This window comes from Mastigoproctus giganteus, chromosome 7 (genome assembly GCF_048544385.1).
Source record: "Mastigoproctus giganteus isolate SK-2022 chromosome 7, ASM4854438v1, whole genome shotgun sequence".
NCBI lineage: Eukaryota > Metazoa > Arthropoda > Arachnida > Uropygi > Thelyphonidae > Mastigoproctus > Mastigoproctus giganteus.
In genome coordinates, this window is record NC_143581.1 from 42,511,552 (window position 1) to 42,534,286 (window position 22,735).

General features: G+C 36.3%; 1 protein-coding gene across 1 annotated transcript in view; it reads right to left on the reverse strand.

Moving 5' to 3' along the window:
• Positions 1–22,735, reverse strand: part of SmB (small ribonucleoprotein particle protein SmB) — a 62,876-nt gene that overhangs the window by 7,539 nt on the left and 32,602 nt on the right. The window contains exon 3 of the mRNA XM_090376869.1: positions 5,276–5,381. Coding sequence (XP_090232995.1) covers positions 5,276–5,381 — 106 coding nt within the window. The remainder of the gene's footprint in view (positions 1–5,275; positions 5,382–22,735) is intronic.

Consider the following 22,735-nt stretch of genomic DNA (forward strand, 5'->3'; position numbering starts at 1 on the left):
GTTTTTAACCTTTTCTTTTTTTTTTAACCATCACCTAAATTTATTATATCCAGTGGGTATATAGGCCACTATACTGTAGTGTATTATATCCTCTGTATGTGCAATATCTGATGACCCCTTCCCCCTAACAGCCACTTTGTTTCAATATGAAGAGACAATACAAGGAAGTCTCTTCCTGGTCATGAGAAGTGGGCCACTAATATAAAATACATTGTGTTGTGTATTGTATTTTGCTGTTTTTTGCCACATGAGTGGTCTAGCAATGGAAGAATCAACACAAGGAAGTTTCTTTCTGGTCATGAGGAGTGAGCCACTACTATAAATTACATTGACTGGTGCCTTCAACCCAAACCTATGTTTGGACTACCAAAGGGCAGTCCAAAAGAAAGAGAAGCGATTAGTCAAAGGAGAGAAAGGTTGTAGAGGTTGGGTGTTGTAGGATTTTAGGCACATCGGTGACTAAGACCATATTGTGTGGTATATATATTGTCTGTAAATTGTGGTGGGTTCTGTGGTCAATTTGTTTGCTGGATGAAAAACCAGAGTTTTCGGGAGGTGGGTGCTACCCTCACTTGAGACCAACTAACTCAATCATGTCGTGAAAAAGGCTCATAAAAAATCCTTGCATCATCAATGGGATTTGAACTCAGGTCTTTTCCACATGGTGTGGGAAGAACGGTGATTATACGAACTGTGCTGCACATGAGAGCATACAGTGATAGAGAAAGATTTCTCCAAAAATTCCACCCCTGGTATACCAGAGGTGAGCACCTTTCTCATTTAGTTCCTGCTGTAATATGTACTTAATAAATAAATTTATCTCCATTTCACATACAACTATTTACTCCAATTCCATAATAAAACAATAAAATTATCATTGGTAATTACCATTAGTAATTTCTAAGGCCTGCCACTTTAGCCCACACCATCACCCATGAATGTATGGTTTCCATCCCTAATCATCAGGAAGATACTACTATCTATAGAATTGGCCTTACAGTGGTCTTCTTCTAGAAAATACATTTTGAATATAATCAAAAACCATCCTGGTTTTAGGTTATATTTCACTAGCTCCAACAGAGAGTTCCCGAAGTTACCTATTTCCATAAGCCAAAAAGGTACAATTCAGTTTGCTTCATTTTGCATAAACAGTTACCATATTCTTACAGACCCAGATGCTGTAATCTAGCTTTAAAGGGCCCATGTCCAATTACAATAAAGATATGTAAACCAAATACCATCCACTTTGTGTATTATGATAGACCAAGAAAGATACTATTGCTCTCTTCAGAACTGTTGAATCAATATTATTTTAAAACAATGGCACTGCTCTTTAGATTTGACTTTCAAGAACATTTCCAAATGCTTCTCCAGATAGAGATGATCTGAACTGCTTTTCTTTTTTTCTCCTGGCTGAATATTCTCATGGTCAGCAGTGCGCTATGACGAATTTTTAAAATGACAAGCATGACTTTGAGGATAATTTATTATTTTTTCTTGATCGCTTCTCAGCCTTATGGCTGAGATAATAGTGTAGTGCTCACTTGTCACTTCACTGAGGGCCACTGTATAACAATTCTTTCTTCTTTGCATAACAGCATCTGGCATGAAAAAATATGCTCTAGTCTTAGGAATTCAAGATAGAAAGTTAGCAGCTACAAAACTAAATCCACAATTAACTATATTTATTCATAAAGCCAAATAGCTTCAGCTCTGAGCATATTAAATATCTGAAGTTGTAACACTTCATTAGATCATATCACCTTGATAGCACAATGCTATCAGAACTTCACTAATGCTTTTTACTTATAGAAAAGTTGCCATGAAAGTTGTTGCAGAACACTGATAAATTCATCACCTATCAACTTGTTTTGACATTCATGACAATGTCTCTGTACTTGTCTCCCACTGGGCTTTTATAATTTTGAGTGAGTTAGTTATTTTGTTTTTAGGAGCATTAGCTATTTTTTGGGTTTTTTTTTTTAGGAGTATTAGCTATTTTTTGGTTTTTTTTAGGAGCATTAGCAACTAAGGCCATATTGCTCCAGGGATATGCGGTGGTCATTCCCTGACCTTTCCACATCCTCCGTATTTGGTGGTCATGGGCTCGAACCCCGGTCTAATCAAGAAGCATGTGCTACACACTGCTGCTCCTGCTCACCTGGCTACAGAGGCACCATGGATCATTAGCAACTAAGGCCATATTGTTCCGGGAAAATGCGGTGGTCGTTCCCTGACCATTCCGCATCCTCCGTATTTGGTCACGGGCTCAAACCCCAGTCTAATCAAGAAGTGTGTGCGATGCACTGCTGCTCCTGCCCACCTGGCTACAGAGGTGCCTTATAATTTTGACTGAAATGGAAGGCAACCTTTACTACTCTACTGTCAGGGAAGCAGTTTTTCAGCTCTTATTTCTAGATTATCAGCAACAAGTCAGGAATTGTCATTATTGTCATTCTGTGCATTTATTTTCTTTGAAAATAAATCTTTAATGCCTTAAGTTTTTATTAACTTCAAATTCTTTTATTAATCTTTGTTTTCTAAATTGAAAGAAAGTATAATTCCTGGGATGTAATTGTATCTATTGTGTTAGAAATGAAAAAGCTATAGAATAAAGTTTACTTCTTTTTTTTTTTTTTTTTTTTAAATTACTAAATGAACAATTACAGGCAAACTATTTGGTTTTTAGGTGTTCATTTCAAACAAAAATAAGAACTTCACAGACCTTTTAAAAAATTCCAATTTAAACATATTTTTACTATTTTTCTACAAAAAGAAGACAGGAAAAAAAAAAAAAAAAACTGATATTGAAAAAAGAGAAAACTGTAACAAACTGTTACAATGATGAGGCAGAAAATGAGTAAACATGAGTCAGAAAAACAGGTTCTCCATCAAAATCTTGGAGAACTAGATTATGTGATAATGAATCAAACAATTAAAAAGATCATAGTTAATTGTCATCATCATCATGTGAATTACAAAAGTCATAAAAACAGTAATGTTTTTATGTAATATTTGGTAATTATTTAGGATGACAAGTGTTTCTTTAATGTTACAGGACATCATATTGTCTTGAACACTGGTCACATCCTAAAAAGGTTGTGAATAAATGACCTATATGGTTGATGCTTATCTTTTTTATTGTGTTTTAAATTTTACTACCAAAAAAAAATGTCGGTGAACAGAAAGAGTGAATTTGAGTGTAAAAGATAAGTTACGAATTATAGAAACATAAGATAAATTAAACTTAGGCAATATGTCAAAAAGGGAAGCAGCAGTAAAATTAGGAGTGCGTCAGTCATCTTTATCAAAATTATTAAAATCACGTCACACATTAAACACTAATGTGATTAGTGAAACCAGAAAAAGGAAGCATGAAGGGAAATTCCAAACAGTAGGTGAAGCTCTGTTCATTTGGTTCAAACACGTCAGCTCATTTAATGCACCAATCAATCGTAGCATTCTTCTTCAAAAAGCTAATGATTTTGCTGAAAAACTACACAAAGAGTTTAAGGCGACAGACAGATGGCTGACAAGATTGAAGGAGAGGCATGGTATTGTTTACAAAAAACTTCATGGAGAAAAACAGAATTCGATGGCTCTGCAGCTGACACCTAGTTAAAAACCTCTTGGCAAACTGTGTGAAGCACTTATAATCCTGAAGACATTTTTAATACAGATGAAACAGGGCTTCCCCAGACCACTGCATGATTTTTAAAAATTCCTCTGCGTCTGCAGGAAAGAAGATAAAGGACAGGATTACAGTTCTTTTAACATGCAACATGACGGGAACAATCAAGATGAAGCCATTAGTTATCGGCAAGAGTAAAATTACCCAGATGTTTTTTAAAGGAGTAAAACAGCTGCCTGTTGAATATGCCAATACTCAACGCTTGGATGACAGCTTCTTTATTTGAAACTTACCATCATAAATGGGATTTGCAATTGGATAAGAAAAACAAAAAAAATTGCATTGGTTTTGGACAACTGCCCGGCTCATCCAAAGTTGAGGCGGTTCCGTAGCCAGGTGGGAAGGAGCAGCAGTGTGTAGCACATGCTTCTTGATTAGACCGGGGTTCGAGCCCCTCACCACCAAATTCGGAAGATGCGGAAAGGTCAGGGAATGACCACCACATGTTCCCGGAGCAATATGGCCTTAGTTGCTAATGCTCCTAAAAACCAAATAACAACAACATCCAAAGTTGACTTTCAAACACATCACTGATTCAACCTCTTGACCAGGGAATAATAAAAACCTTTAAGACCTTTTATAGATCGGATATGAGGCAAAGAATCATCCAGTCTATAGATGAAGGTTTGGGAACATCGTTCGATATCACAAAGCAGATAAATGTTCTAGATGTACTTCACATGACAATGAGTGCCTGAATGAAGTTTCCGAAACCTGCATTAGCAACTGTTTCAAAAAATGTGGATTAATTATTCATGATGGTCAACTAAGTCACAATAATGATCACGTTGAAAAGCATGAAGACATGAGTGAACAGGAGTTTAATGATGGGTGGACATAGTAGATGGTGATCTACAATTACTACAGCTTTAACAGATGAAGAAATTATCCAGTCTGTTACTGATAATTTTGCCAAGGAGGAGGAGGAAAATGAACTCAAACAAATTCCAGTTACAAAACAGCAAACTCGTGAAGCTATAGCCGTCCTGAGGAGAGCGTTGGAAGAAATTGGTGCAAGTGATTGTGAATATAGATTGTTACACAATATTGAAAAATCTATAAATAGACTTTGTAGTGATAATTTAAAGCAATCTAAAATAAGTGACTATTTTAAATTATAATCATATTAAAAAGTGTTATATTTAATTAATATGTATATTAATTAAGCTATGTACGTAAGTATAAATTTATACTTACAATTTTCACGTATCATTTTTTCCGATTTTAATGTATCACTTAATTGTTAAAAAAACCTTTGGTGATAAAGTGTAAATTTGTGCTTTATATCTTTATTTTCAGTCTGGATAATATTTGTCAATTTTCATTATTAGAATCACCGTTTATTAGAATCAAAATTCAATTTGCAAACATGATCACTCTAACTGGCACTTATTGTATATAAATTCACTAAAAAATCATTAATTAAAAATTCACAGAACAATTCTGGAACCCTAAGACCCCTTTACAAAACTAGGGTTGTGTGGTATGAGTTTAATTCAACAAACCATACTGGATGTTAAAATACCACTGAAACCTAATATTACATTACTTATGTTTTACAACTAAATGTAACAATGTGCTTACCAGCTGGGGCTGCTCCAACAGGAGCTGCGGGTACTCCTCTTCCAGCTGCACGACCAATACCAGGTCCAGGTGCAGCACCGGGTATCGGAACACGTGGAAGACCCTCCTATTGAGATAATTTAAAAAGTTATTACATAATCTGAAAACATTATTTTATGGGGATATAATTCATAAAAAATAAAAATATATATCTATCGTCTAGCAGGGGTTCTCAACCTTTTTTGTTAACTTACCCTTAAAAATTTTGGAAAGTTATTGAATCACCACAGTAATAAATCATATCAGTGTTCTTGTGCATTTGTAATTAATTTTTTTTCCTTATGAAAAAAAATCATACCATCTGGAAAATTTGAGTTATGGATTTCATAACCCAAATAGCAAAAGGAATTAGAACACGTGCAAAATAAATAACTAAAAATCTTATACAGACAACCCCCATATAACATGGTACTTCTACAACACAGTTTCACTCTAACATGATTGATAAATTGCAGCAATCCTCGCACAACACGGTACTTATATAACATGTTTTACTCTTACACAGTTAGAGAATTGTGACAAACCTCGCATAACATGGTATTTTTGAGCTTTTGTGCAGAGAAAACCCTGTTGGATGTAATTTTTCAACATTTCTATTCTTTTTTGTGAATCTCCACTGTTGATTCACTAGTCATTATGCAAAAAAATAATAATAATTGGAAAATCCCCGTATTTTAATTTGTTGGGAAATCCCCGTGTTAGGTTCTCTGCTATTGAACTTGTGCTTGTTTGAAACCATAAAAAAACTGACTTCAAAACGTGCAGTTCGTGACTTTTTAAGGTTTTTATAAGATTATTTTGGTTTTTATTTGATCGTTTATAAATTTTTCCAGGTATGTATTACTAAACTTTACTTAACTTTGTTCTTAAGAACTGTATTGGAATCATTTTTGTTGTGAATTAAATTCCAGCCCTATATTATGCCTAACGAACTTTGGCATTTGGGTAACTGCCAATTTATTTAAAGAATGGTTTCTAACTTGTTTTGTACCAGCTGTGGAAAACTATTTAAAGCAGAAAAATCTAGATTTCAAAGTTTTATTAATATTGGATAATGCACCAGGCCATCCAAAAGAGTGAAGTCATCTAAAATGTTGAAGTTGTTGTTGTTATTTGGTTTTTAGGAGCATTAGCAACTAAGGCCATATCGCTCCAGGAATATGCGGTGGTCATTCCCTGACCTTTCCGCATCCTCCGTATTTGGTGGTCACAGGCTCGAACCCCGGTCTAATCAAGAAGCATGTGCTACGCACTGCTGCTCCTGCCCACCTGGCTACGGAGGTGCCAAAATGTTGAAGTAATGTTCCTACTACCTAATACAACTTCTTTAATTCAGCCATTAGATCAAGTCATTATACTGTATCTACCTATAAAACTCATTACAACGAATTTTGGAAAAAATTGATTCCAAATCTATTGAAGTGATGGAGGCATGGAAACATTTTTTAATTGCAGACAGTATCGGAATCATAGCTTTATCGCTCAAAGAAGTAAAACTGTCAGCATTGAATGCGTATTGGATAAATATTATGGCCAGAGTGAGTTCGTTCAGGAAATATTGTCAAACCGGCAGAAAACAGTATTCGTGCGATAGCAGAACTTGCTAAGTCGGTAAAAGGAAGTTGTGATGATGTGACTACTGAAGACGTTTGAGAATTACTGTAGAAAAAGAGGCTGGCAAAACAGATTTGGTGGAAATGGAATTGGAGGTAAACCAAATCAATTCAGAGGATGACAGTGCAGATGAAAATTCTGAAGTTCCAAATTTTACACTAAAAAGTAAACAGGAAGGCATAAACTTAGCCAAGCAATTAGAATCTTATTTTTTGAATGCAGATCCTTTGACTGAAAGGAACACAAAGTTCAAAAGGGAACTTCAAAAATGCTTAGCTACATACCATGCAATTTACAAAGATCTATCAAGCAAAAGCAAACAATCCTAGAATACTGATTTTTTAAAGAGAGCAGAAGATACACAAAATCTAGATGCTGCACAAAAAAATTAAATGAACGTACATTATCTGACATATGTGTATCCCAGTTTGTAAGGCATTTGTTTAGTTATTACTATTTTTAATAAAATTGTTTCCAATAGTTATATTAAAAAAATGGATTTTTATTAGCTTTTGGAACATAACCCCCTTTTTGTACTGGTAAAGTAGCACTACACAAGATTTTGTAGGAACCTAATTACCATGTTACACAAGCGTTACCTGTATTAAAATTTGTTTTATCCAAAAAATGTTAGTAAATATAAATTTTATTTCTGCTATAATCAAACCTTGTCAACAAACTAAACTACAAAATATAAAAATTAGGTGTAAATAAGTGTTAAAAAAGGTATATAATAAAATATATTAAAACCTTAGTATGGGGCAGGTTCAAAATTTTGCCCTCTGTGGGTGCGTGCGTTAAACATTTTCATATTTTTGTAGCTATCTCTTGTTTTCACCACTAAAATAAAAAGATGAATTTGTTTATTTTCATGAAACAAAATATAAAAAAAATTATTATCATTATATGTGGCATGCATGAGCTTTTGCTATGTTTGCAGTCCTCATATAGAAAGAAATATTAAACAGTTTTACTGTAAGCAACTCAGCATGCAACAGGGCAACATGAGAACCAACTGCTCTGTAGTATGCTGCAGATAAAGATTGATTTTCTTTGAAACAGAGCTCACCCTCATTTTTCTCTTGGTAAAATGACACTTTCACACATCTCAATAAGATCACACTTGTAGAATCTCCTTTAAGAATGTTCATTCACAGCAATACAAACAGAGTGGTGATGATACTTTCACTGCTGAAAAGAAAGTAGCACTCCTCCACGTGTTTGGCTGCTACACAAAAGGAAGAGGAATTTAATATTTCAGATAAGTAGGATGACTACTGCAAAGAGCTCATCCACTGCAAAGAGACAATAATGAAAGGAAGTATACAACTTATAATTCAAATTTGATTGCAAAGTTTTTATACTTTTCTTTTTTTTTTTTTTAGAGAAAATATATTTCACATCCAAACAGCTAAAGAGGATATTGAAATAAATTTATTCTAATTTTTATTAAGCTTCATTTATTATTCCGGCTACATGAGAATAACAATTAAATGATTAAGGGAAAAATAATAAACAATCATCCAGAACACATTTCTACCTAAACGGAAGCAATGGTTATTAAAACTCTCGAGAAAACAACTGTAATAAAGACTAAATATAAATAAAATTAACTAACTTATAAAATGATAAAACTTAATTAAAAAAATAAAATATATTTACATGTCCAGTATTTTTGCAATTTGTTTACTGCATATTGAACTCAAAACACTGGACTGCCCAGGTCCAGACCAGATAGTAAGCAACACTGTGTAACATCAACTGAACAGTCACATAGCTGGGATCTTAAAAGTTTTGAATTCAGTGAGCTTCATGAAATACAACCCCTTTCATACAGCACACTAACAAAGCTTAATTCAAATAAAATGTATCAGCATTCAATGCCGATACATTTTATTTGAACTGCAATAAAATGTATCAAATCTGATACATTTTATTGCAGTTCTGTCTTTCCAGAAAGACAGAACTGCAATATTAGAAGCTTATAACAATTATGTCTTTCCAGAAAGATCTAAGTAGTAACGAATGGGCCTGGAGTAGTGGGGTCCATAGTTTAATATACACGTAAGTTAGTTATGTGTATATTAAAGATCTAAGTGTTATAAGCTTCTTTCAATAAACAACTTGTATGACACGCTAAGTGGAATTGTTGATTTTCAGACCAACAATTACAACTACAACACCAAATTTCTAAAGAATGAAGTACATATTCCTATGACGTTTCAGAAAAAACTGTTTTTGTCTAACAAGTATACCATCAGTTATGCAATTAAAGTATTCCTGGGTACACTTTGCATTATGCCTCTAGTAGTTTTGCCATTTTACATGTGACTTCATAGATCTGAAGAAAAAACATGTGACTACTTCATAGATTTGAAGAAAAAACATGACTACTTCTACATGTGACTTCATAGCTTTGAAAAGAAAATTTGTATTTTTTTTTTTTTTTTTTCTCTGACTGAAGGGAGATATGAAAAAAATTAGACCTCTACAAAGTAATCTCGGATAATATCTGTCCCCCATGAGAGGTTACTATATAAGCTGGAACACGTTGGGATTACTGAAAAAATTAAAGATGAATTGCTGGGTGCCTGCAGGGCAGAAGACAGGATTGCAATTAATGGTTATTCTTCAGATTGGTGCTAAATCAGAAGTGGGATCCCCAAGGATCAGTTCTTGGACCACTGTTGTTTCTGATTTTCATAAACGGCACTGACAATGAGATAGAAGGCATTAGGTCAAAATTTGCAGAAGATGTAAAGACTGGTAGAGTCGTTAATGATCAGTACCAAGCTGCAGCAACAAGAGAGGTTAAAAGACGAACAGACTTCAAGAATGGTCAGAAAAGTGGCAGCTGGGATTTAATGCAGCAAAATGCAAGGTGCAAATTGCAAAACACTTGGGGAATAGCAACCTCAAAATAAATTATACACTTGGTGGGACTGAATTAAAAACCATAGAGGAAGAAAGTGATCTGGGAGTAATAATATGGGCAGACATGAAGTTGTCTGAGTAGTGTAAACAGGCAAGCCAGGAAAGCCCATGGTGATTTATCAAACATTATCCTGTAAAGATATGGAGGTCATAGTCCCGCTGTATAAGGCAATTGTAAGACCACATTTGGAATACTGTGTTCAAGTATGATGACGTTATCTGAAAAAGACTGAGTTTCTTGAAAGGGTCGAAAAGATGGGCAACCTCACATGATGAGATCAAAAAAAGGGCGACAATATGAAGAAAGACTGAATATGTGGGCTTATCAACCAGGCCACTCAGAGATGATGACTGAAGTTCATAAGGGTTAGTAAAATGAACAAAAGCAGAATTTTCACTGTTATAGAGAATTCCAAAACTCAAACTCATAAATTCAAATTATGGGGGAAGAGGTTTAGACTAGATTGTAGGAATTTTTTTTTAGTCACCTTTACAAGTAGTTGAGGATGACAGTTTGAATAAATGCAAAGGTCAACTGGATAGTCAGTTACCTATGTGGAGAGGGAAGAAAAAGATTTGTATTTTCTTATCTACTCATATCTTATCTTATTTGTATTTTCTTATTACTATTACTTTTTCTTTTTTTTTTTTTTTTTGTTCCCAACCAGTGCAGAATAAGCATTTCCTCACACTATATGGCTATTATTATTTACTAAGCCATGTTGTTTAAATTTGTCTAATTGGGAGAACATACTGCAGAAAGGAAAAGAAGGCCTCCGTAGCCGAGTGGGCAGGAGCGGGAGTGCAGTAGCACATGCTCTTTGAGTAGACCGGGGTTCAAGCCCCTCACTGCTGAATACCTGAATACGGTCGATCTGCCAACCCACATTGGACCAGCGTGACAGATTATGGTCCATTTCCCTTAACATGAATTGTTGAGGAGGCTTCCATCCTGCAGTGGGTTGATAATGGCTGCACTTTACTTTTACTGCAGAAAGGAATGTAGTAGCTCACTGTTCAACAGTTAGAAATCACTGCAGTAGCAGGTTATCCCAAGAGATTATCTAATAATACAAATAAATATTATCAAGTAGCTAGTGCAACTTTTTTGCACAAATTTTTTGTGATATCTGAGAGAAATCAGTTTTTTTTTGGCAACTCATGTTCTGTAGACAATACTGAGAGAGTACTTTCAAATATTCCAGGCTCTAGCTGTCTGTCGAATACAAATGGTTAATGAAGCTTAATCACTTTATTAATACTGGATATGGATTTCAATACTCGTCCACTATTTTGTTAAGAGAAACTGCTGTTATGTCTTTCATCTTCTATTCTTCAGTTTCAAAGAGCAATATTTCAAAACAATTTTAATTCTTTGAGCAGATAACAACATTAGAAAAATCATAAATCCATACGAAGATATTTTCAATATTCAATAAGATTTGCATTAAGTATTCTTAAAACAACTAACAGTGTATAAAAATATGAAAAACAAAAATGTTTTGAATAATTTTTGTGCATCAGCATTAACTTGACTTTTTTTTATTCATATTCAAATGCCCTTTTCTTGATGACCTCTACCTTATATCCTCAACTTACATTCAAGCCCCTGCACAGCTGAGTTGTATGCCATCATTTTACAATTCCTTTAAGCAATATTCACTAAAGAATCTTTTAAATTGACACAAAGGCGTCGATTTGATATTGATTGATAAATTGATAAATGCAAAGTTGAATTGATAAATGCAAAGTACTGCATTTAGAGTCAGCACCAAACTCAAGGTAGTTAATAATGAGAAAAACCCAGGGTTAGTACAGTCGGATATGAAGTTCTCTGAGACTGCAAACAGGCTGCTTAGCTCATGGAATTCTGTCAATACAGAGGAACTTAGTCAGCAAGAAGAAAGTCAATTATTCCATTGTATAAAGCAATGGTTAGACCACATCCTATATACAACGTATAGATTTGAAAATGATATTTTAAGAAGGAAATAGATCTGTTGGAAAGGATGTAACAAGATTACTTGGGAGAACAGAAGGATATTCTTACCATGAAAGACTATGGTTCTGTAAATTGCAGCATCTGGAAACTAGACTTTGATCCTTGAGGTTGTCACAGACATTCTCTCAGATATGCCAGACAAGCTGTACTTGCTACCTGGGAGTCTAAAACACTGATGGAACTGATATTCGGGTGATATTCAAGTCAAGTGGACCCAATTTCGGCAAAGTCCGGACGGTCTGTGCAGCCAAATCCTCTGCTTGCACCTTCACAATGGTGGGACTGATAGTAATCCTGGGTATAACCTCCATGCATAAGCACACTGTGGGTGACCACCAAGGTGTAAACCAACGTAAGCAGGTGTCGGAGTGTGGCGCCCACACCACATGGAGAAATGCCGCCCCTCTGTGTTATCAGGCAATGCTAGGTGGTAGATGACTCTTCAACCAGTGCAATACCACCATTTTGCTTATTGGAGACTTGAAGTGGTGGAACCCATGTGTAGTCTCCAGAGCTAAGTTCCGGTCAACCCTTCCCCATCTCTTCCCTCACGTAGAGATCCAATCTTCCTTACATTTCAAGGGTACAGCTCTAAAACGGTGTTCACAGGCTGGCTGGTAGTTAGTACACTGGACCGAATCGAACCTATTGGTAACTCTTTAGGAGGCTTCCAGATCATCTTGCTACCTCTACTCTGCCAGACAGTAACTGGAGGGAGTCCGAGTAGTGTGTATGCAGGGGCATTGTCAAGGCCACGTTATGTCAAGGATCTGGGTATATTCTTACGATGTGTACGTCATATCCAAAAATTTCATTGCTTCATACAGCATGCCCCCCCCCCACTTTTCTTACTATTGAATACACCATGAATTGTCAAACTAATAGAGTAAGCTTATCTGCAAAAAGATCTAAACCTCCCAAACAATTCCTAGTTCATTTCACAAATATATGCGGTCTCAATTGTAATCTCAATGATGTCCATTTCCACTTGCAGTCTGTCAAACCTCATGTACTTTTTCTGACAGAATCTCAGTTATCCGTTGATTCAACTACTGCTCATCTCAGATGCCCAAATTATTCGCTGTATGATTCCTTTTGCCTCAAAGGTGGTACTTGTGTATATGTCTGTTCTGATATTCCCTGTCAGAGACTTAGCAATTTGGAATCTCTTTGATCTTCTCTGGCTTAAAATCTCTCTACCTCATTGTGTCAAATTCATCTCTTGTCTCTACCATTCCCCCAACTCTACTAATCACTTGGAGCTCTTTGACTTATTCCCTTTGCAACTTGACTTCTCCTGTCCAACTTTCCTAAGAGTGAAGTAAATTTCCTTGGTGATTTTAAAGTTCACAACTCCAGCTAGCTTCCATTTTCTAGTCACACCGACCTAGCTGGTCGAGATGCTGAGGCTTTTGCAATTACTAATGACCTTGCACAGATTGTTCATTTACCTACGAGAATACCAGACAATCCTAACCATACAGCCAACACACTTGATCTTTTTCTCCCAAACAACCCTTCTAAGTAAATGGTCGAAGTGAGTGGTCCTTTTAGGCACCTCAGATCACAACTTGGTGATTGACTCTTCTCCAATGGACTTTATCTCATGGCTATTCCCAATCTTGTATTATTTCGCATTACAAGAAGGCAAAATCGGATGACCGGCGAGATTTCTTTAACTTGGTCGGATTACTGTTTCAAAACATCTGATGTCAACGTTTGCTCAGATCGTGTCAGCGAAATTCTTGTAGGAATGGAATCCTTTATTCCACACTCCACTTTAAAATCTCGTCCTTTATCTAAACCTTTGTTTTCCAATAAATGTGCTAAGGCTGTTCAAGAGAAGAATGTTGCGTATTGTAATAGGCTTGTTTCTAATTCTTCAGTTTCATTTTCTGCCTACACCAAAGCTCGCAACAATTGTGAAGCACATATTAATCAGTCCAAACTAGATTTTGAACAGGCTAAGAGTAGAAAACTTGCTTCTTGCCCTAATGGTAGCAGAGCATTCTGGTCTCTTGCTAAATCTATTGGCCGCAACTTTTGCCCATCTCTGCTTCCACCTCGGTCAAAACCAGATGGTTCTGTTTTCACTTCAGCCAAGGATAAAGCTGACTTGCTACCATTTTTCTTCCAACTCCTGTATTAATGATCTTGTTAAAACACCTCCCACCATTCGATGATATTTCTCCACTTATTCTCAAAACCTGTGCTCCTGAACTTACTCCTGTTCTTTGCCGATTTTTTCACTTTCTTATTCCGAAGGTGTTTTTCCTTCTGCTTGGAAATTTGCTCATATCCAGCCTGTTCCTAAAAAAGGGTGATAAATCCTGCTCATTGCAATTACTTCTACTCTTTCTAAAGTAATGGAGAAATCAATTAACTGCCAACTCTTAAACTACCTAGAAACCTTCAGTCTGATTAATGATCGCCAGTATGGATTCCATCAATGTTGATCCACTGGTGATATTCTGGCTTATGTTACCCATTTATGAACAAATTCAATGGAAAAGTTCGGTGAAACACAAGTAGTTGCTGTTGACATCTCAAAGGCTTTCGATCGTGTTTGGCATAAAGGTCTTCTAAACAAGCTTCCATCTTATGGTTTGCCAACAGTTTTTTTGTAATTGGTTATCCAGTTTTCTCTCTGATCGCTCACTGAGGGTGATTGCAGATGGCTCTCTGTCTTCTAACTTCTGCACTAATGCTGGTGTCCCCCAAGGTTCAGTTCTTTCCCCCACTCTTTTCCTCTTGTATATTAATGGCCTTCTTTCATTGACTGGAAATCCTATCCAGTTTTGCCAATTATAGCACATTGTATTCCACTTTCCATGTTGTATCTAAAAAACTTGGTTTTCTCTTTCGCTCTCGGTGTTACTTTTCTTCCAAACAGCTGCTCATTCTGTACAAATCACTAATCCGCCCTACCATGGAATGTTGTTCTCACATCCGGGGCGGTGCCCCGAAAACCTCTCTCAGGCTTCTTGATTCCATTCAGAAGAGGGCAGTTAGGTTAATTAATGACTCATCTCTAACAGAGTCTCTCCACTCGCTTTCTCATATACGTACTGTTTCTGCTGCATGCCTTTTCTACAGATACTGCCGTAGGTAGTGTTATTCTGAATTGGTTTCTTTAATTCCCACACTCTCTTTCAAAACAGTTCGAATGTGCCTCACCAGCCAACATCCATTTACTGTCCAACCTCAAACTCACAGAACCAACTTTTCATCTTCCTCGTTTATTCATTCAACTGCCGTTTTCTTGAACAACCCTCCTTCATACATATTTCCTGAAAATTACAGTCTACAGAAGTTCAAGCCTAATGTCAACAAATATCTTCTTTCGTCTTCTCAACCCCCAACCTAAGCACAGCACTAAGTACTCTAGGTTCTAACATCTTTTGTGTTTGGGGTTTTCATAAAAAAAAAAAAAAAAAAAAAAAAACAGATGTTTGTGTATCACTTAAAGTGTTTTAAGGCTTTGAAATGGTTGAATGAACTAAATGATGATGACATAATTAATCTTTCTCAAATGACAAGGAGAGACATAAATTGAAATTGAAAAGAAATGGATGATTGCAAATTAATGTCCAGAAGTTAGTAAACTTGGCTTGGTCCAGGGAACTATAGTGGCTAGCCTGCAAACACTGTTTCAGAGCTGTTTCTTTATAAAACGTAAAGAATATTGGATCTTGCCATGGTCTGTCAAACCTAAAAGTAATCAATCATACAGCATGATGGAAGAGATGGGCTGAAAGAGATGGGGCTTACATGCTTCACTTAAAATTGTAATGAACTCAATAAATACAATTAAATCATTCAAAGAATGACAATTATGAGCAGTCTGTTCATTTGTTTTGTACATGCCAAAGTTCGTTGTCTTTCAAAAGGAAATTGTGTGTGACACGTTTTGAAGAATTATTCAATGGCATGTTATTTAACCAAAATATAAACAAAATTGACATCTGCAATGATTCAGAGTCAGTAGAAAAGGATGCCTTTCACTAAGCTGGAATATTTAAAAAATTTAATGAAGTTGACTCCTTTTGGCAGTGTACTGCTCTGTCTAAATAATACCACAATATTTTGCCCCAAATCTTCACCTTTTTTTACCACCCATTAGCTGCAACTTCTTTTGCCCTCCTTGATTTCCTATCATTCATCTCCCTTACATTTACACACTATTATTTAGGCAACTGAAATTTGGGCAATTTTTAATTCTTTTCTATTATAGTACTACTGTCATCACTGCCAAATACTTTTGTTGGACTAACCTGGATATATGAAACATTATGTCCTGGATGGACTGTCATGGTTGTGGTCCCTGACATTGTCTGTTGTCACAGTCCATCCTCCTGTCTTTTCTGTATGGATATAAATGTTTACTTCCCATTGAAAATTAAAACTAAATTTCACATTAATACATCTTGTTGAATATTTCACATATATATCTTAGAACTCTTTTTAACCTTCTTTTTTGTTTTCTAACCCCTTATAATCTTTCAACTTCTTCAACTTTCAACTTTATTGCTACACATCTTGTAAGCCAGCATCTCGCACAATGAACACCTCAACTTTAAACAAAGGTGTAAAGTTGAGGTTTTCATATCACCTTGCACTTCTCAATTTACTCAACGTGTGCGCGCACGCGCGCGCGCGCGCACACACACACACACACACACACACAGAAGCCTGTTTCAAATAATGCCCATCTATGTGTGAATTTCCTTGAACTCTTCCAGCAGGTGCAGCCATGAGTTTCCAAGTAATTGTAGTGGAGCTTATAATAGATGGCGCAATGAAAACAGCCTTGAAAGCAGAATATCACACCTGTTAGATTTGATTATCAAATTTGGGCTTACAAAAGCCAAAAATGAATAAATTCTCTGGAAGTCTGTCCAGTAGTTGATGAATTTGATTAAGTGTTACATAAATATATAGAGAGGATATTATTACATAAAAAAAAGTAATACATTTTTTCCAAAGGATTTTTAACATTTTTATAATTTTTTCATAAATTTCCTAAACAGATAGAGAAGTTATTACATCAAAAAAGTTTTCCAAAAAATGTGTTTTTAGTTAATAAAATCCTAGTACAGACATCCCACACTAAGCACTCTTAACTGGATGCATAAAAACACAGCACATGGTTGTGGTCCTGGACAATGTCTGAGGATGGACTGTGACAGTTCATCCTCCTGTCTTTTCCACCAACATCACAAGTCGTCGTTCCAATGTTCCACAGATCGACATAAGAAGCCTCGCCACCATGTACTTCTCTCCGTTGTTGACTTCACTCCAGTTTCCTCCTCCTCTTAATGATATCGGTCTTTATCATGTCTTGCCACTTCTTTCTTGGTCTTCCTCTTTGTCTTTTGTCCTTTAGTTGCAATTCAAACCTTCTTCTTGCAAACGTCTCTCGTTCATCCTCTTGACATGTCCTAACCATCCCAAATGGGACCTTTCGATCCTACTCTGGAGCTTTTCTACCCGAATTCTCTCCCTAATTGCACCATTCCTGATTTTGTTGCATCTTATCTTTGCAGCTATGCTCCTCACAAACCTCATTTCTGGCCCCTGCATTCTGTTTTCATCCTTTTTCCTCATAGTCCAAGTTTCAGATACATGTCACAACTGGTACATAATAGATCTGGTATATAGCCTTCTTACACTTCAGTGGTATGTTCCTGTTCCAGATCAGATCTCTTGTCTGCCTATAGAAATTCCTGCCCGCTTGTCTCCTACTTATTTTTTCGTCTATCTCTCTAGTCTTTGTGATGATGCTTCCTAGATAACTGAAGTTGTTAACCATTTTCAGCTCTTTCCTTTCCACTGTAATATATCCGTCAGGCTCGCCACTCATCTTTAGAACCATTGCTTCACTCTTCTCCTGACTGTAAAAGAGTCCAAATTCTTTGGCCATAGTAGTCCACACATCAATTTGCCATTGCACTTGTTCCTTGCTCTCTCTCCCCATATACAGAAGTCATTTGTGAAGAGCATGACTTTCATCTGGTCTTGTCTTGTCTGAGTTGTTCTACCACTCTACATTGCACATTTTCATGACAGCTATGAATAGTAGTGGTGACAAGATGCCTCCTTGTCTCAAACCTGATGTTATTTTGAAGCTCTCTGTTAACCCAGCCACTGTTCTTAACTTTGCTCACTGTGTTGGTGTAGATATTCTCAATTCTCTCCACAAGGTATTCCTCTATCCCCAAATTTCTCAATAACTTCCCACACTTTCTCTCTCTTTATGGCATCAAATGCTTTCTTTATGTCCAAAAATGCCATTCATAGTTCCTTGTTGTGTTCATAATGTTTTTCCATCAGTTGCCTGATGCAGAAAATTAGATCCACTGTTGATCTGCCAGACCTAAGGCCACACTGTTACTCAGCCATCTGGTTTTCAATCGTTCCTTTCATCTTCTGCTCCGACACTCCCGTACAGCTTACTCACATGTGATGTCTTATCGAAAGTCTGTACATCCACTATCCCTCCCTCACCTCTAGCCCTCAATATCTCTCTGTTTATCTCATCTATAGTAGCATATTTATTACCTGTCTTGATGTATTTCCATGCATGTACCACATCACTCCACGTCAGGTCTGTCTGGTCTCTCTCTCTGTACCATCTCTTTCATGATAAACCTGCCTTCGTCTCTTTTGCTGGCTGTCCTTCACATTCAGCAGATTGTCGAAATACTTCTTCCATGTTTCTCTTATCTTTTCATCCTTGGTTATTAGGTTCTCATTTTCATCCATCAGGTATTTGCTCTGTTCACCATCTCTGCTCCTATTCTGACCATGCCATACGGCATCTTTTTATTATTGTCGATATCTTGATTAATTTCACTCCATTCTTCCAGCCACAGTCATCCTCTTCGCCTCTCTCTTCATGGTTTTATATCTCTCTTTATTCTCCTCACTTCTGTTCTGGAAGAAGATCTTGAATGCATTCTTGTTTTTCAAAAAGTCTCTCATTCCACCGTAGGGTTTCTTTCCCATCTCCTTCTGTTGCTTTTCTGCATACCTGCTCTGTCAGTCTTACTATGCAGTCTCTGAATACTTTCTATTCTAATTCCACGCTATTCACCTCCATCGTAGGCACAACCTTCCTGAACTGTTGTGGACATCACCCCTTTTTCCTCTTCTTTTAATTTTCAGAGAGAGAGAACCCGTAGTTTTCTCTCTCTTGTTATTCTGATCCTCTTCAATTTAGGGAATCTTAAAACTCCAACAAGTAACCTATGGACACTACCCAGGGAGACACTTGGAATGACCTTGACATCCACTAGTCTTCTATGTTGCTCCTTATCCACTAGTATATAGTAAATGAGAGATGTTGGCCATCCCATCCATATCTTGTCACTTTGTGATTCTTCCTCTTCTTGAACTAGGTGTTCCTATGACCAAGCTGTTCCGTAAACAGAAATCCAACAGCCTGTCACCATCATCATTCCTAGGTCCCCAACCATGCAGACCCATAATGTATTCTAGTCCTCATTTACTCCAACTTTTGCATTTAGGTCACCCACGATGACCATATATCCGAATGTGATGTTCTCTTTGAGCTTGTCCTTGCTCTCTCTCCCCATATACAGAAGTCATTTGTGAAGAGCATGACTTCTCCATCTGTTCACAATCAGTTTGCAATGGTTGTGAACATAACATTAAGATATAACATTATGGTTGTGAATAACATTAAAGATAGTATAATGCATAGCATTATACTATCTTTAATGTTTCACTGCCATTCATTTGCAGTTTAATTGACAGGAGTCTGTCACTGATGTTATTCATCTCCAGTAGCCTTTCCTTCACATCCTATGATCTATAATGATGAGTACACCCTTCCTCGCTACATCACCTCCAGACCAACAGAGTTAATAGCCTCCTCTTAACTCTCCACACCCATTTCCTTTGCATCTTGATTCACTCAGGCCTAGTAGGTTTATTTTGCTGTCCATTAATATGTCCGCCACTCCTCAATTTTGCCTGACAATGTCATAATGCTGAGTGTGGCTAGTTTAATATAGGTTGTTCTTCTGCTTGGTGATGATCACACATCAGGCTTGCAGCTGTCATAGATATCACCAATAAGGTGGGGTGTGTCACGTCCGGGGTTATTACATTTTATTCTTCTGAGGCTACTTTTTCTGTTGAACACAATAAATTTAATCTGCCAATCTGCCAAACCTGTCAGTGTCTTTTCTGTATAGATGTAAACGTTTCCTTCCCATTGAAAATTAACACTAAATTTTACAACTCTTCCACATTAATACTGCTACTTACTTTCTACTTATTATGGGCTCACTTTCAAAGACCACCTCAAGATGGCCAGGCTAAAAACGCTTGCGGCGTACTGGGCAATCCGGCAGGAGTTGGTCGGTCTTAGGCCTTGGGAGTTCCTCTTGGAACACATCCAAAGAAATTTAACACCCGTACCGCTCTAAGCTTTGGTACTCTGGTCAGGAGCTTTCTCTACTCAACTGAAGAGATTCCTGGGGGTTGAATATTGGCTCCTGAGATGGCTAAATAGGGAGATGGGCTACCCTTTCACCATCTCTAGGAGTGTGCTCTATATAAACCTGGGAATGAAACCCTGGGAAACCATAGTCAAAGAGAAGAATCTACACACCTTGGCACAACTTCTATGCTGCCAAATGGATTCACCTGATATCTGGGATGTTTCTGCAAACCCTCGGACCTCACAAAGAACCCGGTGCAGTTCAACACTTTGTCTATAAAATGTGCAATACCTTAGGTCGGTGTTCCCGGCAAATACGTTTGGAATGTATAACTCCCTGGGAATCAATGCCTCATCTTTCTGAAGCTCGAAGCACTATAGACAGGACATACTGAAAGAACTCTATAAACACGAACAATAAGCGCTTTGTAAAAAGAATTCCCCGCAAAGGCTTTCCTGGATTCACCACTATGTTTTTTATTGTTTAGTATTTATTTATTTTATTGTTTATTATTTTATGTATTGATTTTTACCTTGTTATGTATTTGCAATCTGTTTTGATCTCTTGCAATTCCAATGAATGCATTCAAATGGAATTTGCATAATATACACCCTTCTAGCTAAACCAGTATATCCAAATAAAATGATATTAATAAAAATACTTTGTAACAAATTTGTTGAATATTTCACATACATCTTAAGGTTTTTTGTTTTTTTTAAACCTAAGTGAATCCACATTAAACAAGAGAGATTTATCCATAAAAAGTAATGTAAATAATTTTAAATAGGTGGCGCAACTAGTGTTTCTGGCTGATTTTAAGGCACCATTTCTCTATATAGCAACATTAAATACCATAGAAACATTTAAGTCTTTAAATATAAACTTTTAACTGCTTCAATATATTTTGTCTCCCTTACCACACTGAATGAACATAGCATTTTACAGCCATGGACACAGGAAACTTATACCAGTAAAAATAGCTACAGAAAATTAACACAAATATAAATTACTCATGGGCACAAAAATAATGTCTGGAGAGATAAACAGATAGCATTCAAAATTTCTCCTTGTCATAAATGGGAAATCTTTTGCAGCATTTCCAGTTTGGCTGGCAATTCAGCCATTTTCTCATTAATTACAGTATAGGTAAAAAGTCAATTTTTAATAGTAAAATCAAAGACCATCTTTGAAGGCAAACAGAGTGAATTACAGTTGACTGGAATTCAACTGATAGGATCTCTCAGACACTCAAACCCTCCCACAATCAATAAAACTGTACACCAGCATTTCTCAAACTGTGTTCCGTGAGATGTGAACAAATGTTCTGCGAAAAATTGTAATTAATAATTAAAAAATAAATAATTTGCATATTTGTAGCGTACACAACTTTTGTATCATTATAATATTTAACGCTTTTTTTTCGGATATTAATATACTGGCATAGACTAATAATCAAATAGACTGCAGAACACTTTATTTTGGCGGGCTCTGCATAGAGAAATATGCGTAGAGTTAATGACAGCTACGAAAAAGTAGCAATGCGGTGATCTAGTATGCCATTCATATGCAATTTAGCCTGGGGTACACGAGTTGAAGGAGAGGAGGAAGCTAACCGATATCATAACTAAACTCACTTCCTTATATAAATTTTTTTTTGATAATTATATTGAAATAATATTAAATAGTATTTTGAAATATTATTAAAATATGTGACCATGGATTTGTGGTTGAAAAAAGGAACTTTAAAACGAGAAGCAAAGTACTTCTAGTAGTGCAACTGTGGTCGATGAAAACAAACACAATATTGTCACACTTCAAAGTGAGGATGAACAATCGCAGCCTATGTTCCCCAAAAATCCAAAGTAAAAAAACAGGAACCAACTAACAAAAGACCAAAACAAAAGTATCATGACAGTTATTTGAATTTCAGCTTTACCTGTGTTGGAAATAAGGATGCTCCTGATGCACAGTGCATTGTATGTAATAAAATATTAGCAACAGTTCTTTGGCTCCTGCTAAACTTGTGTTTAGTGTTCCGTGAATATGTTGTGAGATAAAAAGTGTTCCGTGACTAAAGTTTGGGAAATGCTACTCTACACTATCCCAACACACAGAAGAGGATCTTTTGGCTCCATTTCCTATTAAGTTAAAATACAACTACACAAAGTCCCAATAACATATACAATGGTCCAGAATTTTGAAATGTAAAAATATTTGCATTAGGCATTGTAATTTTATGTATAAACCAAATAAATTTAGATGCAACACATTAGTAGTCAAGTTACAGTATTGATAAAAAGATTTCTATAAATAAGCATGGTATCTTGAAGCACTGTGACACTATATAGAGAGACAATTATCCAGAATGTAACTCAATATACTTAGAATTAGAACTGTTTT